The sequence below is a fragment of the Megachile rotundata genome, chromosome 13, assembly GCF_050947335.1.
Source record: "Megachile rotundata isolate GNS110a chromosome 13, iyMegRotu1, whole genome shotgun sequence".
Taxonomy (NCBI): Eukaryota; Metazoa; Arthropoda; class Insecta; order Hymenoptera; family Megachilidae; genus Megachile; species Megachile rotundata.
In genome coordinates this window covers 7,682,508-7,701,062 of record NC_134995.1, presented here as the reverse complement: position 1 = coordinate 7,701,062, position 18,555 = coordinate 7,682,508, and the positions used below count along the sequence as shown (strand labels likewise).

Here is an 18,555-nt window from a genome sequence, read left to right as displayed (position 1 = left end):
CGAATGAAGTTTTCTTTTATTTTATTTTGAAAAAAACTGGGTTCTACAGTGTGCAATATAAATGATTAAAAATTGTATGTCCACTAGTAAACGATACCAGTTATATATTTCTCCATTGTTTCTTATTTATGTCAATCGAAATCCAATCATTTTATGTTGAAGAACATGATTATTTGACTATAATTATTTGTCAAGTTTAAATTAAGATACAATTTTTTATATATTTCAAAATTGATTATTGTTTGTCATATCTGAGAATCCGCCATTTTGTAGTGAGAATAATATCTCATTTCTTCAGTTATTTGTATAAAATTTACAATTTATAATCAGAGTGCAACAAATGCAATTTTTTTAAATATTTCGAAATTGATTATTCAGGTCAGTTTGTATTTGACATCGGCCGTTTTGAAAGTCGGCCATTTTGAAAATCGGCCATGTTGGATGTCAGCCATGTTGAAAATCGGCCATGTTGTTTTTGAAAACATCAGCAATTTCTGCAATAATTTCTCTAAAATTTCCAATTTAAAATTAAGATACAGCACTGTTTTATTTTATATTCTAAAATTGATTATTTTTTACTATAACTGTAAATCAGTCATTTTATATCTGCAAGAATATAAAAATATCACAGAATTATTTATTCATATTTCATATCCTCACAGTACAGAATCCTTTCATATGTATTCACAATTCATGATAAAAATAATAATCTCCAGAATTTAAACCTTTAATATTTAATATTATCTCAATATCATATTTCAGAAAAAATGTTTTTATCACAAACGTACAAATGAGCAACGTTGCACGATATAATTTCATATCAAATTAAACGGAGCTGCAGTAGAAATGTACAAAGAGGGAAGTCCTGATTTTCGTGGATTAAAAATCGTTTGCAGAAACGAGAATATTTAAAAAGTTGTAATCAAGACATTAAAGCAAGTCACGAAAGAACACTTTTGAACGTCCCTCACCCCATCGGTAGACTAAGGGTATTAAAGTGTCCTTTTTCTTCGTTTTACAGATGAAAATTACGTTGAATGAGGCTAGCTTACTTTACAAAAATATTGCGCTGAAAATTCAAAAAATCAAATCAGTATTTTATGGTCTTTGAAGCGGGTTACATAAATATTATTAGTGTGTTCTTTTCGGTGCCGTAAAACGAAACGCAGTTATGTTTGATTAAATATGAATCTGACGCTTGTATCAAAAGGTACTTCGAAATTAAATTCCTGGAAAGTAACGCAAATATTTTCATGGCTTATTTTCAATATATTCCAGGAGCAAATTTATGGCATTTTTGTGTATTGTGATTTTGTTCTGTGTAAAAATTCTATTTAGGTTTTCAGATTTTTTTTATTTTTCTAATTTCTTCATTTTTAAATTTCTATATTTTTGAATTTTTAGAATAAAAAATAAAAAAGATCACATTAAATTAAAAATAAAAAAGATCATCCTAAATTAAAAATAAAAAAGATCATCCTAAATTAAAAATAAAAAAGATCATCCTAAATAAAAAATAAAAAAGATCATCCTAAATCAAAAATAAAAAAGATCATCCTAAATTAAAAATAAAAAAGATCATCCTAAATTAGAAATAAAAAAGATCATCCTAAATTAAGAATAAAAAAGATCGTCCTAAATAAAAAATAAAAAAGATCATCCTAAATTAAAAATGAAAAAGATCATTTTAAATTAAAAATGAAAAAGCTCGCCTTAATAAAAAGAAAAAAATAACCTTAAACTAAAAATGAAACAAAATACCAGCAAATAAAATAGCAGAACAAAAATTCCCAACAAATTCCATAAAATTAACAAAGAGAGTAGAATGAGAGTCCAGTAAGAAAACAGTTAGTTCAGAATTTATTTTTCCTGAAAGACCGGTATTGTTCGTAGGAAATTTCATTCAAAATACGTTCACCTGAATCGAGATCTCTGTTCGTTACATTTCCACTTGTATACCTCGAGGAAATGCTCAGGCAGAAATGTTATCCTCTTTCGGCAGCTTATTCGTAGGTACTTCAGAATATACCGTTTTATATATCGCTCCATCTATGCTAAGCTCGCTGTATGAGGAGAATCGAGCTTGAAAGTTTGTGTTCTTACTACCACAACTGTATCCCTTATCCCACTGTATGTAACCAACAAGCGTTCTTCCAATAACCGCAATGGCTCATGGAAATGTTAGAATAAATGGACCAATGGAATTTTATTTATGATGGAATAATGTTATGGGGAATAGGTATGGTGCGCGAAGTGTGTTTAAATTGTAAGGGCGGGAAATTCAAATCTAAGGAATTCGGTATAACAGTACTACTTTTGTTTCGCATCCGAAGTTCATTTTGTAGCCCTACTAAATTCTGAACAGTTCTACTATGCAATCGAATATGTTTCAATACAAATTCTGCTCGGAACTCGCCATTTTGCTAAGCATGCATTATAATGAGCGACACTTTTATACCAAATAGTGGACAAGAGGCGATACTTGGGACACCTTCGATGCAAAATCTTTTAAAACGAGCGGGCAACTTAAATCAAATTCCATTTCACGTTAAATTTATCTTGTAGCACAGCTCCACTGAATTCTGAACAAATCTACTATACAATCGAATACATTTCCGTATAAATTTTTACACGAAACGATCCATGCCGCCATTTTGTTAAGTGATTACCATTTCTGAAACAGCCTGTTTACACACTTTCTTCTAAAAAGCTTGGCGCCTCTTATACCGGTTGTAATCGTATTTTTTGCAGAGATATACACGAACCATTTTAACGAGCCACGATGTGGGGCGAGCAAAACCGGGAATATTTACATCGTTCTTTTTTCGACAAATATTTACAGAGTTTACCGATCAGACCGCCCCATGTTCGCGAGTTAGCGATAAGTATACAGCTAACGACGGTAACCGTCGGTATATAAAACTGCTAAACTACATGGTTTCTTTGGTTTCTAGACAGAGTTGTATCAAAGTAGGTACAACAAAAGGCGACACGTACATTTGACATTCGGCAAAGCCCTTTAAATCGTATGAACGCGCGGGAAATTCAAATCGAACGAATTTAATTTCACGTCAACCTCTAATAATTAGAAATCTGTCGTCAATTTTCTGTATACTAATACTGGCTTTCGAAGTTACATCAATTTTACGACATTGAAAAGTTGAAGGGAGGCATACTCTACAAAATATATTTGAATATTGCAGAAACGATTATTACGAATAATTTGTAAAGAACTTATTACAAGAAAATGAACGTGTACAGGGAAATAAAATAATTCCCCGTGTTTATTACAAATTACAGAGGAGCAATATAGTATTTCTAAGTTACAAATAAATTTCAGACGAATGTGGAGATATAAAGATAGGATGGAGAGAAAAAAGGTGTGTATGTGTACCATACGTGTTTATGTAACACGAAGCAACATGAAATGGGCGAAAGCACCGTTGTGAACTTCTTGCAACATAAATCATGATTTCCTTGCTGATTAAGTATCCATTGTTATACAGGGTGGATTATAAGGTGTGAATATACCGGTGTTGGATGCTAGATGTGTATTGTAGATAACAAAAAGGGTTTTTCATATGAAAACTCATTTTGTTTCCAATAATTTTTCAGCGAATTTCATTCTTCATTTTATTGGAACACGAGATAATTTTTTTAACTTAAATTTGTAAGTGAAAGAAGTGTTTTAAATTGAACATTCGTCATTCTTGACGCCCTCGAATTTTAATAATAATTCTAAAGTGGAGTCTTGAGAACTGCGTCTGCACCATAGAATATAAAATCAAAAGATTGATATTCCAGCACAAAACGGTCAGTCCCCACATTTCCGTGAAAATGGAAAAACTACTCTGTAAAAGGGATTGTAAATCAGGAAGGGAATCAGTTAGAATAAATGTTTGTGTAATATGCGTATGTAAAGTTTGCTCCTTACTTATGTATGTTAAATCCGTGAGTGAAGTTTGGCCGGCACATAATGGTACACGTTGTATTTTAAAACTGGGCAACTGGTACCATTTCACTGTCAAGCTCTCGCGTTCTATCTCCACCCACGTTTCTTACCGATAACCAGGTGTGGCACGCAAAAGTGCGTGTCACGTTAGATACCGGGTGAGACTTTTATTTCCAGTCTAATAATTTACGAGAGTTCGCACGAAGGAGAACGTTTTAAATTATGGATTGATTCGGTCGGCTGGCTGGAACGGTTTATCTTTCACTTTTATACTTGCGACCTCTTCAACGACCCAGTTACGTCTGTCTGTTCCCTCTGGAGCCGAGGGAAAATGTCCCACATCTTGTTTGGATTCTTAAATCGAAAAGAAAAATACGTTTCTTCGGTACTCGACTTTTCGTAAACAGAAAATGTTTGAATTTTTAATATTTACCGTAAATTTTACGGGAAAGTGTATTACTGTCTCCAATAATATTTATAATACATACGCGAGGAAGATCTAATTTCTCGTCTTTAAAATTCTTGATAAAAATTTTAATATGAGTACAATCATTATTATTCTATTTTATTTCGAATAGTAAATACAATTTTCATATTTCGCGCGAAACTAAAATTCCTACGCAAGGATTACTGTTTTCCTAGAGTACTGTTTCTATTAGTATTATTTCTACTAGATCTATATTCCCCTAGATCCCAATTTCCCTAAAACCCAATTTCCCCAATTCCCAATTCCCCTAGATCGCAATTCCCCCGATCCCAATTTCCCCAAATTCCAATTCCCCTAGATCGCAATTTCCCCAAATCCCAATTCCCCAAGATCGCAATTCCCCTAGATCGCAATTCCCCTAGATCGCAATTCCCCTAGATCGCAATTCTCCTAGATCCCAATTTCCCTAAAACCCAATTTCCCCAATTCCCAATTCCCCTAGATCGCAATTCCCCCGATCCCAATTTCCCCAAATCCCAATTCCCCTAGATCCCAATTTCCCCAAATCCCAATTCCCCAAGATCGCAATTCTCCTAGATCCCAATTTCCCTAAAACCCAATTTCCCCAATTCCCAATTCCCCTAGATCGCAATTCCCCCGATCCCAATTTCCCCAAATCCCAATTCCCCTAGATCCCAATTTCCCCAAATCCCAATTCCCCTAGATCCCAATTTCCCCAAATCCCAATTCCCCAAGATCGCAATTCTCCTAGATTGCAATTCTCCTAGATCCCAATTTCCCTAGATCCAAATTTCCCTATATCCCAATTTCCCCAAATCCCAATTTCCCCAAGTCTCAATTTCCCTAAATCCCAATTCCCCTAGTTTCTATTCCCCTACATCCCAATTTCCCAAGATCTTTATTTCCTTAGATCCATATTCCCCTAGATTCCAATTTCCTTATATCTCTAATTCCCTAGATCGCTATATCCCTAAACCCTTGCATTCCTGATACCCTTGGTTATAGTTTCCTTGAACCATATTTCTCTATATGACTAGATCCATAATTCCCTAGTCTACATATCTAAATTCTAGTTTAGATATTTTTATTCCTATATCTCTTTAACCCTAGTTCCCTTATTTTCTATATCCCCAATGCAGTAAATGTGACAGCAGAAATAATTAATAATCAATTTCTAATAAATTGACATTTCGATCGATACAATTTTTTACAGCAATATCGCAAATTATTTTCCGTCTTGTTCCACGACGTGGATCATTTCTGTCGGTCCGATGGAAACGAGTAAACATTTAATCACGGTTCCAGTATTAAAAGTGGTTGCCTCGCGAAAGAAGTTTCGAGTGAACATAAATCTCGTCACTGTATCAATAAATCTCCCACCTAAGAAATGACGTTTTAATTGATTGCCCTACTACCAAAGAACGGAATGTTTTTCCGGCGCTATTTCGACGACGACAAAATAGAATCGCCGGTAACAGGAAAAGTTTCACGAGCGACAAAATTCCATCTCGTAGTTGATAACACTTCCTACTGGTTAGAGCACTGTTTCCACTGTTGTAAACGCGGAAATAAACAATAACGCGAAGAAGAAGCTAAATCTTCTCTTTTTACTCTTTATTTGGAGAAACAAGTATAACGGAATTACTTTAACGAGAAGGTGAAGAAGATTCTACTCGGTAGCTGGATGAAAAATCAACACCTTCTTCCGGATGAGCTTTTTTGTGATTATTGGTCTTCGTTTTTTATGATAGTCTGTTATTGTTTAGAGTCGCAGCAGTTTGTTAATAACTGTTTTATTGATGGAATGTAATTTTATGGGGTGGGGTGTAACATTTTTTATTTTTGATTTAGGGTTCAAAATTTGAAAATTTGTAATTTTCAAAAATTTCGAATTTGCCTAAATTTCCAAATTCCTCAAAATTTTTAATTTTGCAAATTTCCAAATTCCAAAATTTGGAATTTTCAAATTTCCAAATTCCAAAATTTCGTATTTTCCAAATTTTCGAATTTCAAACTTTCGAGTTTGCCAAAATTTCAAATTTCCAAATTCCAAAATTTGGAATTTTCAAATTTCCAAATTCCAAAATTTCGTATTTTCCAAATTTTCGAATTTCAAACTTTCGAGTTTCCCAAAATTTCAAATTTCCAAATTCCGAAATTTGAAATTTTCAAATTTCCAAATTCCAAAATTTCGTATTTTCCAAATTTTCGAATTCTAAAATTTCGAATTTCCCAAAATTTCAAATTTTCAAATTCCAAATTTACAAATTTCCCAAAATTTCAATTTTTCCAATTCTAACATTTCGAATTTCCCAAAATTTCAAATTTTCAAATTCCAAATTTACCAATTTCCCAAAATTTCAATTTTTCCAATTCCAACATTTCGAATTTCCCAAAATTTCAAATTTCGTAAATTTCTAAAAATTTCGTATTTCCAAATATCCAAAAATATCATAAAATTTCAAATTTCTTAAATATTCAAAAATTTGAAATTTTTAACTTTCCCAAAATTTCTACAATGAAAGATGAAGTTAATACCCCTTATAAGTGAATACCCCTTCCAAGAATGAAATGAAATACTTATCACTCATAAACACCCTTTTGGTCTATTTTCAGGTGAACCTGGGAGTCACGTGTTCGGTAGCATCAGTGACGGTGTTTTCCATGGGAAAATAATTTCCCCGCGCAGTGGCGCGTGGTACGTGGAGAAGGCGCACTATTACTTTCCACCTCACGAAATAAATAACACGTTACATTCTGTGATCTATCACGATAACGACGTCGGTGACCCCTACGCACATCTTCGTAAAGGTACGTCGAATCTTGTGATCCTTTATTTTCGTCTTCCGGAACAAATGGAACATGAAGGTTTTTCAATGCGTGAAAAGTGGTGTGATAGGAGAGATCTTTCTAACGGAAGAACGTAAAAAGAATGAAAGGAAGTATAATACTTTATTCAGTGGTACATAGTCTGGGTTAGTACCTCGTAAGTCTGAAGAAAGCGCTGCACGGAATACGATAGGAGAAACATTTGTCGATAAAACTTTGAAGAAACTATGTGTGGATTTTATGTGCGTTTCCCTGCGCCGGAGGAAATGTATTTATTACATTATTTAACAAACTTCACGCTTTTTCTTTTCTTATGAATTTTAGCAAAAGATATTTTGCAACAGACATTGTTCCTCAGAAATTTTTTTGTTTAATATATACTTTTTTTAGTAAATCTTAAATTATCTGAAATATGTAAGAGATGATGTGTTCTACAGTAATGTAGAGTGCACGATGTATTTTGAGGTTCATTTCTAAAAGTATGCTTATATGGTATTACTTTACTGTAAATAATGTAGCTTTGTTTAGAATACTGAGAGGACAAGATAGAAGAGACTTGCATAATAAAGAAATACTGCACTATAACTACGACTCGTAGATTTCGAACGCGTGCAAATCTAACGGGTAGATATACAGCGTTTGAATATCTGACGCGTAGATATCTAACGTACAGATATCTGACGTGTGGATATCTAACGCGTCGATATTTGACGCATGGAAGTCTAACGCGTAGATATATGACGCATGGACGTCGGACGCATAGAAATTTAACGCGTCGATATGTAACGAGTGGATATCTGACGCGTCGATATTTGACGCATGGAAGTCTAACGCATAGATTTATGACGCATGGAAGTCTAACGCATAGATGTATGACGCATGGGAGACTAATGCATAGAAATTTAACGCGTCGATATCGAAGGAGTGAATATCTAACGTGTAGATATCTGACGCGTAGATATTTAACGCGTCGATATTTGACGCATGGAAATCTAACTCATAGGAATTTAACGCGTCGATATTTAACGCATGGAAATCTAACTCATAGGAATTTAACGTGTCAATATATAACGAGTGGATATCTAACGAGTGGATATCTAACGAGTGGATATCTAACGAGTGGATATCTAACGTGTAGATATCTGACGCGTCGATATTTGACGTATGGAAGTCTAACGCGTAGATATATGACGCATGGAAGTCTAACGCGTAGAAATTTATCGCGTCAATATCTAACGAGTGGACATCTAATGTGTAGATATCTGACGCGTAGTTATCTAACGCATTGATATTTGACGTATGGAAGTCTAACGCGTAGATATATGACGCATGGAAGTCTAACGCGTCGATATCTAACGAGTGGATATCTAATGTGTAGATATCTGACGCATGGAAGTCTAACGCGTAGATATATGACGCATAGAAGTCTAACGCATAGAAATTTAACGCGTCGATATGTAACGAGTGGATATCTAATGTGTAGATATTCGACGCATGGAAGTCTAACGCGTAGATATCTAACGCGTGGGTATCTAGCGTGTAGATACCTAACACTTACATCTCCAACGTGCAAATATCTAACGCGTGGATATCTAACGCTTAAATATCCAACGTACCAATATCTAACGTGCCTATATCTACCGTACCAATATCCACCGCGTAGACATCTAACACCTGAACCCTCCAGCCTACAATACACCTCCCAAATTTCCACCGCAAAGAAATTCACCTCACAAGAACCTGAATTATAAACCCACCTCCAAAAATATACAAGTAACCTATTTCAAACCCCCGCAGCATAACGCACATCAATAATAACCCCGAAAACAACCCCCCAGTCTCCCAACAAATCAACCCACGCACATGCTCCACAAGATACAAAAAAAATGGCGATCGATGAACCTCGCACCTCAGAATCACATAAATTCAGAAGGTTCGTTTATGGATAAAACGTGCTTCTTCGACGGGGCTGTCGTTACAGCGTTAAGCCGTGGAACGTCTCTATAGATCCGTTATACCTGTCGGTATACAACACCGACATAGTGTTTGCAACGGTGTCACACGAGCCTGCGTTTACACACTTGGACGGACACCCCTTTGGCACACGACGAGTGCACGTTTTCTCCTCCGAGCCTTCCGACGACAGTTTAGCCTGCGTTGCGAGGCATCCTTAAAGGAGCATCCAGCCGTGTATGGTTTTTAAACGAATCGCCTTAACGATACACGCCAGTCTGCGTAAACCATAGACGTATTATACCTGGACCGCGTTTGGCCAAAAGCCCGTTAAATGGTAGAAAAAGACCACCCTTTGGTTTCTTTTTTGTACGACAATGCCTAGAGTGGTGATTTACGTACTCTTTTTTTCTGTGCGTCACGCATGCTGGCTCTGCACATCTCTAGCTGTCGTTAGAAAGGATATAAATACACAACTTTTTCAGACTTGATCTGAATGAACTAAATATTAATTTTAATACTATTAATATTCCATAAATAAAATGTTAGACATTTTTGTAATATTCTTCAAATTTGATATTTTTGGATACTTTTAGTTAATTTTATGTTTTGTCCGAAATTTGGGGAATTTGAGAATTTGGAAGATTGGGGATTTGGAAATTTGGCGAATTTGGGATTTGGAAATTTGGGAAAATTGGGATTTGGAAATCTGGAATTTGAAAATTTAGAGAATTTGAAGATTTGGTAATTTGGGGAATTTGGAAATTTGGGGAATTTGGGAGTTGGAAATTTGGGAAATTTAAGAATTTGGAAATTTGGGAAAATTGGGATTTGGAAATTTGGAATTTGAAAATTTAGAGAGTTTGAAGATTTGGTAATTTGGGGAATTTGGGGAATTTGAGAATTTGGTAATTTGGGGAATTTGAGAATTTGGGAATTTGGCGAATTTGGGATTTGGAAATTTGGGGAATTTAAGGATTTGGAAATTTGGGAAAATTGGGATTTGGAAATTTGGGAAATTTAAGAATTTGGAAATTTGGGAAAATTGGGATTTAGAAATCTGGAATTTGAGAATTTGGAGAATTTGAGAATTTGAAAATTTGGGGAATTTGAGGATTTGAAAATTTGGGAAATTTGGAGAATTAAAGAACTTGGAAATTTGGGCAATTTGGGATTTGAAAATTTGGGGAATTTGGGAAATTTGAGGAATTTGAGGATTTGGAAATTTAGGATATTTGGGGAATTTCAGAATTTGGAAATTTATGAATTCGCTATTTTGGAAATTTGGAAATTTCACAGTTTAGAGTTTTGAAATTTTGGGATTTGCAATTTAGAAATCTATAGACGTGAAATTAAACGAATTTATAATTTGAAAATGTGTGAATTTACAATTGTGAAAATTTTGAACTTTGAACACTTCGAAATTTCTGACTTAATCTGAGTAAATTAAATATTAATTTTAGTACCATTAATATTCCATAAATAAAATATACATTTTTATAAAATTCTTCAAATTTGATATTTTTGGATTCTTTCAGTTAATTTATGTTCTGTCGTTTGTCTTTTATTTTTAAGTTATTTGTTTTTATTTGAAAATTGTTCAGTTCGGTGATACATTTTTGTAAAATTCTCCAAATTCGATATTTTCGCATTCTTTCAGCTAATTTATCTTCCGTCCTTCGTCTTTTATTTTTATGTTATTTGTTTTTATTCCAAAATTGTTTAGCTCAGTGATGATGGAGCTTACAGCGTAAACCTGCCGTTTCGTTATGGCGTCGTTATGGCTTAACGGTGTTGAGACTCACAGCTCGAACAGGTAGGACGGCTAGGTCGAGGTTCGAGGACTTTCACGAGTTAAAGGAGTGACTAACGACGCGCGTTAGGTTGGGTTAGGTCTGATCCAGACAGCGGAACATTGCGCTTTACGGTCCATTTGCATCTTAGGAGAAGACGAGACGTAGTGTCCATGCGTCATCGGTTCGTTTTTCGAGTCTGTTGTGACGCGTCGGCTAAGTGGTCCTTGAACTTATGCCTGTGGAATAATTATGAGGTGTTGTTACATGTTTAGGGTGCCATTTTTGTGGCGTTTTAGTGGAATTTTTTTAGAAGTTTCGGAACTTGTGAAGTAATTTAAGAGTTTTGAAAAAAACTAGATTTTATTTTTCAAATCATCTTTTCAGTCATAAAAATTTTAACGAACATCACTGAGTTTGTATTAAAAATATTTCTATTTCTTTCATTTCTTTATTTGTATTTGTATCAACAATTTTTGGATAACTAACATTTAATTTAAAATGAGACTGTTTTGTTCATACATGTAAATGTATGAAACGAAAATCATGTAGATTGTTCAAAAGGAAGTACAAAGAAAGACAAAGAGTGTCGAGAGAGAAGGAAAATCTGCAGAACAGAATTTCTTTAAGAAAAAAGAAGGTCGTCTATGGTCTAATATGATCCTGGACCGGTAGACCTAAGTGAGTATGAACGGTATGAAAAACTTTAAACGCATTTTCCTTGAAACCGCGAAAGACAAGGGAGAAAGAGGATAGTCAAACTTCAAAGTTTGGTCATATTTTTAATTAGCAATTTTGCTCTTTTATTCTGACATTTATATGATATATTTAAATTTATACTAATTGAGAATCTGAGAGATTTATTTTATTATAGGGTAGTAAATAAGTTGTAAAATTCACAGTAACTATTTTATAAGTTTACATTCACAATAACTTACAAAATTTATAATAACAATTCATAAGTTTAAATTCATAATAGCTTTATTAACAAAATTTATAATAATTATTTCCTAAGTTTAAATTCATAATAACTTCATTAATAAAATTTATAATAATTGCTTCATAAGTTTAAATTCATAATAGCTTTATTAACAAAATTTATAATAATTATTTCCTAAGTTTAAATTCATAATAACTTCATTAATAAAATTTATAATAATTGCTTCATAAGTTTAAATTCATAATAACTTTACTAACAAACTTTATAATAATTATTTCATAAGTTTAAATTCATAATAACTTTACTAACAAAATTTATAATAATTATTTCATAAGTTTAAATTCATAATAACTCCATTAACAAAATTCATAAGTATCTTTCATAATTTTATGAAAATAGAAAACATGCTATTCCATGAATAAAAAAATGAATTACAATTAAGAAATGATTTTTTAACAAAATATGAAAGATAAAACAAAATCAGTAAAATCGTCTAGTAATTTTTAGTTTCTCCTTTAAAGGGTGCCCCATTAGGCCCCTTTTCTAAGTACTTCACTGGTCGACACATCAACGTGTCTTTAATTTCTAATAAATCCATCCGAAACTTTATCGAAACGTCGATATTCTTTTATTAAACTCCATTTTCAGTTCGTATTGGATTATTAATACAATTCACCGCTAAATGTTAATTTAAAAAAAAAATTCTAAAATGTATATTTCAATATAAGACTCGATTCCAGTTCGAAAGCCTGTCATCGCACAGGGAGATTACATTTACCGTATAAAAGGTTTGGTCTCTGGAGAGAGGTCTGAATTTCGTGCACCGTTCGCGATATCATTACGGAAGAAAGTAGACCATTCGTGTGCATATACAGGGTGTCCATAAAATAACCATCTATTTTGAGAACATGGAGGAAAGTCTTCATAATAGTTACATTAACATAATTGCCCCTTATGACGATTACGTAATATACATTTCGGTGGAAGTTTGAGAAAAGTGAAACACTTAAGATTTGACTGTGTGGAAATCTAGTAATATTCTTTTATTCAGGGAATTTGAGGAATTTAGGGAACTTGGGATTTTTGGATTTGAAAATTTGGGAAATTTGGGAAATTGGAGGATCTGGAAATTTGGGAAAATTGAGAATTTGGAAATTTGGAATTTGAAAATTTGAGGAATTTGAGAATTTAGGAATTTGGGAGATTTGGGATTTGAGGATTTGAGGATTTGGGAATTTGGGAGATTTGGAGAATTTGAGGATTTGGAGATTTGGGAGATTCGGGAATTTAGAAGATTTGGGGAATTTGAGGATTTGGAAATTTGGGAGATTTGGAATTTGAGGATTTGGGAATTTGGGAGATTTGGGGAATTTGAGGATTTGGAAATTTGGGAGATTTGGAATTTGAGGATTTGGAAATTTGGGAATTTGGGAATTTGAGAATTTGGAAATTTGGGAGATTTGGAATTCGAAAATTTGGGAAATTTGAGGATTTGGAAATTTGGGAGATTTGGAATTCGAAAATTTGGAAATTTGGAAGATTTGGAATTTGAGGATTTGGGAATTTGGGAGATTTGGGGAATTTGGGAATTTGGAAATTTGGGGAATATGAGGATTTGAAAATTTGGTAATATTAATATTTCTCCTGAAACATGTAGTAATATTAATATTTCTATCTGCACATCAAAATATTAATATTTCCACGTAAATGTACAATTTATTCAATCACACAGGTAAATAAGTGTCACTAAGATTATTTCTAGTATTTTTAAAATAGTTCCTCAATTCCAACACTGCAATTGAAAAGGAAATCCTCTGCGGTCTTCTCCGTCTGACGATGCATTTTTCCAGTTGATCGAATAACTATCCTCATCACTGTCTTCATCTGAATAATTTAGATCTGCCTTCCTCGTACAAACTTCCCTAATGCTACCATCAGAATCGCTAATCACTTCGCGATTCTTCGATATAAAATTCATCACTCTTCCTTCATTTTTGCGCGGTTTTATATTTCACGAGAAACCGTCAGAAAGAATAGAAATGGAATATTTTAGTGGAACGTGATGGCAGATATTTTCAGAGGTAATACACGTCTTGTATTGAACCGAACCGAATAATAATAAAATTCGAAAATTCGCAGCAGGTTGAGGTACGCTCAAGGTTGCATTACGGTTAAGAGTTAATTTAGACGTTCTTAGAAGTTCCAGAGAAACATAATACACGGTTTATAATTTTATTTCGCAAAATAAATTACACCCTATAGAATGCTACATTTTCTTGATTCGACATATTGACACTATTTCTGCAAGTAATCACCTAAATAAACAGTCGTGTAATATTTATCGTGGTTCATATTGCGCTTATGGTTAATTTAGACGTTCTTAGAAGTTCCAGAAAAACTACATAACGGTTTATAATTTTATTTCGCGAAATAAATTACACCCTATAGAACGCTACAAGAGTACAACAGTTGACGAGGAAGACATTGCAAGATCAAAGTAAATATCAGCGATAAGAACGATTTTCTTCTGATTCGACATATCCTACCGTATTTACACTATTTCTGCAAATAATCAACGCTTAAATAAACAGGCGTTCTATCGCGTGTAATGTTTATCGTGGTTCCTGGTTCATATTGCGCTTGATGGACCAACTCGCGCCATCTTGTTTGTTTGCTTACTGGATATACGCGGGTGTAATAAATCTGTGACATTACTGTTCCTCTATAATTTCCATAGTAATCGATTTTGATTTGATATTGATTCTTTCAGTTTATAACTAAACTAAGTTTATATGTTGTCGCCATATTGGTAAATTTTTTTATTCTTACTCGAGGAGTAGCTGTAGTTATGTCTTTCAATTTGTACAATTTTTACAATTAGTATAGTGATTTATCTTGAATATCAAGATGGATTATTTAGCAAGATAATTTATATATCAAAGTAAATTAACAATTAGTAATTCACTAATTTATCTTGAATATCAGGTATGAAGTTTAATTATTAAATTGCGAGTTCAGTTTGTATAATAAATTAAGATGTAGATTTTAGTAGAGTAAATGTTTTGTGAAAGTAGCCAGTTTATTTTTCTACAAAACACTAAACTACATAATAATGCATTATAATAATAATTTACAATAATGAACTATGTTAGCAATTTTAAAATCCACAAATTTAAAAATACAGTTCTTCACAATCCCTCATTCTAGAGCCCCCACCACAGGGAATTATCCATCTTCCATTTTTCTACAAAGCACTAAACTACATAATAATGCATTATAATAATAATTTACAATAATGAACTATGTTAGCAACCTAAAAATCCACAAATTTGAAATTCAGTTCTCCACAATCTCTCATTCTAGAGCCCCCACCACAGGGAATTATCCATCTTACCTTCACTCGTCCTTCAAAACATTCCAAAACCACAGAATAAATCATTAATCGAATTTGAAATTTGATTGCAAAATTCCAATAAAGCAAAGTCTCATTCGACGAGCTATTATCGCTTCAAAAAACAAAACAGAGGAACAAACAGAAAACAAATATGAAACATGCTCGATGTTTTTAAATTCCGCGAAAAATATTTAAATCAAACAACCAACGTCATGTATCGACGGTAAGCCATTTTATCGAACGATTCTGGATGTTTGAAAAAAAAAAAAATATCGGGCAAACAAAAAAAAGGATATTCAGTATTAAATCCATTTTTAAATTTAATTGCCAACTGCATTCTTTTCGCTGTTGCGTACTGGGAACCGAATGTATGACACTGTTCCATTGTCCTGAATTTCAAAAGATACTGATACCGGTCGCTTGTTAAGCATTGGACAACGAACAGGATAAATGGTCAGGGTGGGAGGTGTCGGAGGTGCGTTTTCAAATGGAATTTCAAAGAGATGAATAACGTTTAACTGCGTTGAGCAGAGATTCTCAAAATGTGGCTCTTGGTGTTAATAATCGGTTGTTATGTGACAACAATGGTGGTCGTTTAATGGACTGATTTTTTACTTGATTTTGAGTAAAATATTAGAGCGTGTGTATATTGAGGGATTTTGACTGATGGACTGATGGATCAATATTTTATTGGACGTTCACAAAATTATACAAATGTAGATATATATAAATATGAAATGAAAAATTAAGGGTTCATTTTTGGGATTTTTTAATTTTTGAGATTGTGATGTTTTGATGGTTTTTAATTTTGAGTATTAAGGATGTGGAAATTTCTTTAAAACTGGGACTTCAGAATTTGGAAGTTTCAGGAATTTTTAATTTTGAATCTTTAGAATGTGGGAATTTTTAATTTTGAGCCATTGGAATTTGGGGATTTTTAATTTTGAGACTTTGGAATTTGGGGATTTTTAATTTTGAATCTTTGGAATGTGAGAATTTTTAATTTTGAGTCTTTGGAATTTGGGAATTTTTAATTTGGACCCTTTGGAATGTGAGAATTTTTAATTTTGAGTCTTTGGAATTTGGGAATTTTTAATTTGGACCCTTTGGAATTTGGGGATTTTTAATTTTGAGGCTTTAGAATTTTGGAAATTTTAATTTGGACGCTTTGGAATTTGGGGATTTTTAATTTTAAGCCCTTGGAATTTGGGGATTTTTAATTTTGAGCCCTTGGAATTTGGGGATTTTTAATTTCGAGGCTTTAGAATTTGGGAATTTTTAATTTTGAGCCTTTGAAACTTGAGAATTTTTAATTTTGACCCTTTAGAATTTAGGAGTCTTCAATTTTTTAATTTTAAAGCTCTAATATTTGGATAGTCTTTACTTTCTAGATTTTGCAATTTTATAACTTTTTGATTTCGAGTCTAGAACTTAGGTATTTCTGCAATTTTTTAACTTTAATGTTTGTGAATCTAGGGATTTTTTAACTGTGCTATCAAATGAAAGAACATATTAATAATCTCACACACAAGTGTACCAAAGGTCAAAACAGTGAAAATAAAAAAAAAAAGTAATATTACTATAAAATTATCAAATTTATATTTTAAAAACTTGTATGAATTCGTCACGACTAAAACAAAAAATAATATTAAAGACTACTTTAAAAATATTGACCAAATACACATTTTATGTAATCTAACTCTATTACAACCTAACCTAACCTAACCCTATTGTAACCTAATCTAACACTATTATAACCTAACCTAATCTAACCCTATTATAACCTAACCTAACTCCATTATAACCTAACCTTACCTAACCCTATTACAACGTAACCTAACCAAACCCTATTATAACCTAACCTTACCTAACCCTATTATAACCTAACCTAACCAAACCCTATTATAACCTAACCTAATCTAACCCTATTACAAGTGATAAAAAAGTACCTACATTCAAATCCCCATTCACAAATGTATCAAAAATCCAAAAAATTGTTAAACTCCATTACTCCCGTTTCAAAAAAAAAAAATATGGAATTACAAAGCAAAATACCACAAAAGGCAACCATTTCCGAAAGTCGCTCTCCGCTAGCTGAAACGATAGAAATCCCGTTACAGAGGAAACTGTAATAACCGACCCGATAAATGTCTGTTCATAAAAAAAGTGTTGCAACGTTGCGATCAAGCCCATCTGCAACGAGTGTTGCTCGATGAAAGAGGAAGTGCGATTTCACACCCATACGTAGATGACTGACCACGTCCTCAAAATAATAGCATCGTCGTTACGGGCGATACGAGAACCAAGGGGAAGTGGTTAAGTTTGTCATTACGTGGCGCATTATGACCGTACATCCGGTTTCTACTCGCGAATGCCTGCCTCCCTGCATTTCGAAATTACGCGAATAATTAAACCGTACATCGACACTTCCGTCACGTTGCAACTTTACTGTTCGTGCAAGAAATCTGATGAAACGGAGACTCAAAACGCTTTTCAAATCAGAGTTTTGTTTGATTGAGGATGAAAAGTAAGGTTATGTCTCTTGAGAGACTCTCTCAAACAAGAAAGGGAGTTTCTTACAGTAGATTCGTCAGAGATTTTTGGTAGGTCATTATTAATAATTATATTTGTTAGATTGTTGGTTGGTATTATGTTTTTAGGTGGTAAATTTTATTGATATTTAATTGGGAAAAATAGGAGAAACACTTTTGCGAAAGAAGTAATTGCTGAAATTGTCTGTCAGCTAAATTTTTGTGTTTAAAAAATTTTTAATTTGTTTCGTGTTATAGATTAGAGTCTTTCAAGTTTAATATTCAATTTAATAATTTCCTAAATTACCTATTTCAAATTTCTTAATTTTCAACCCCCGAAATATCCAATTTTGCAATTTTCCAAATTACCTAATCTCAAGATTTTTTGATTCTCAAATTTCTTAATTTTCAACCCCCCCCCCCCCCCCCCCCAATATCCAATTTTCCAATTTCCTAAATTACCTAATTTCAAAATTTCCAAATTCTCAAATTTCCTAATTTTCAACTACCCAAATATCCAATTTTCCACTTTCCTAAATTATCTAATCTCAAAAATTCCAAATTCTCAAATTTCTTAATTTTCAACCCCTCAAATATCCAATTCCCTCAATTATCTAATCTCAGAAATTCGAAATTTTCAAATTTCTTAATTTTCAACCCCCTGAACGTCCAATTCTCTAACTACCTAAATTACCTAATCTCAAAATTTCCAAAT

The 18,555-nt window shown here is 33.0% G+C and overlaps 1 protein-coding gene across 3 annotated transcripts in view; it reads left to right on the top strand.

Moving 5' to 3' along the window:
- kuz (zinc-dependent metalloprotease kuz) overlaps positions 1-18,555 on the top strand; it is a 200,275-nt gene that overhangs the window by 166,384 nt on the left and 15,336 nt on the right. For all 3 annotated transcript variants that reach the window (XM_076539284.1, XM_076539283.1, XM_076539282.1), the window contains exon 3: positions 7,017-7,211. In XM_076539284.1, the coding sequence (XP_076395399.1) occupies positions 7,017-7,211 (195 nt within the window). The remainder of the gene's footprint in view (positions 1-7,016; positions 7,212-18,555) is intronic.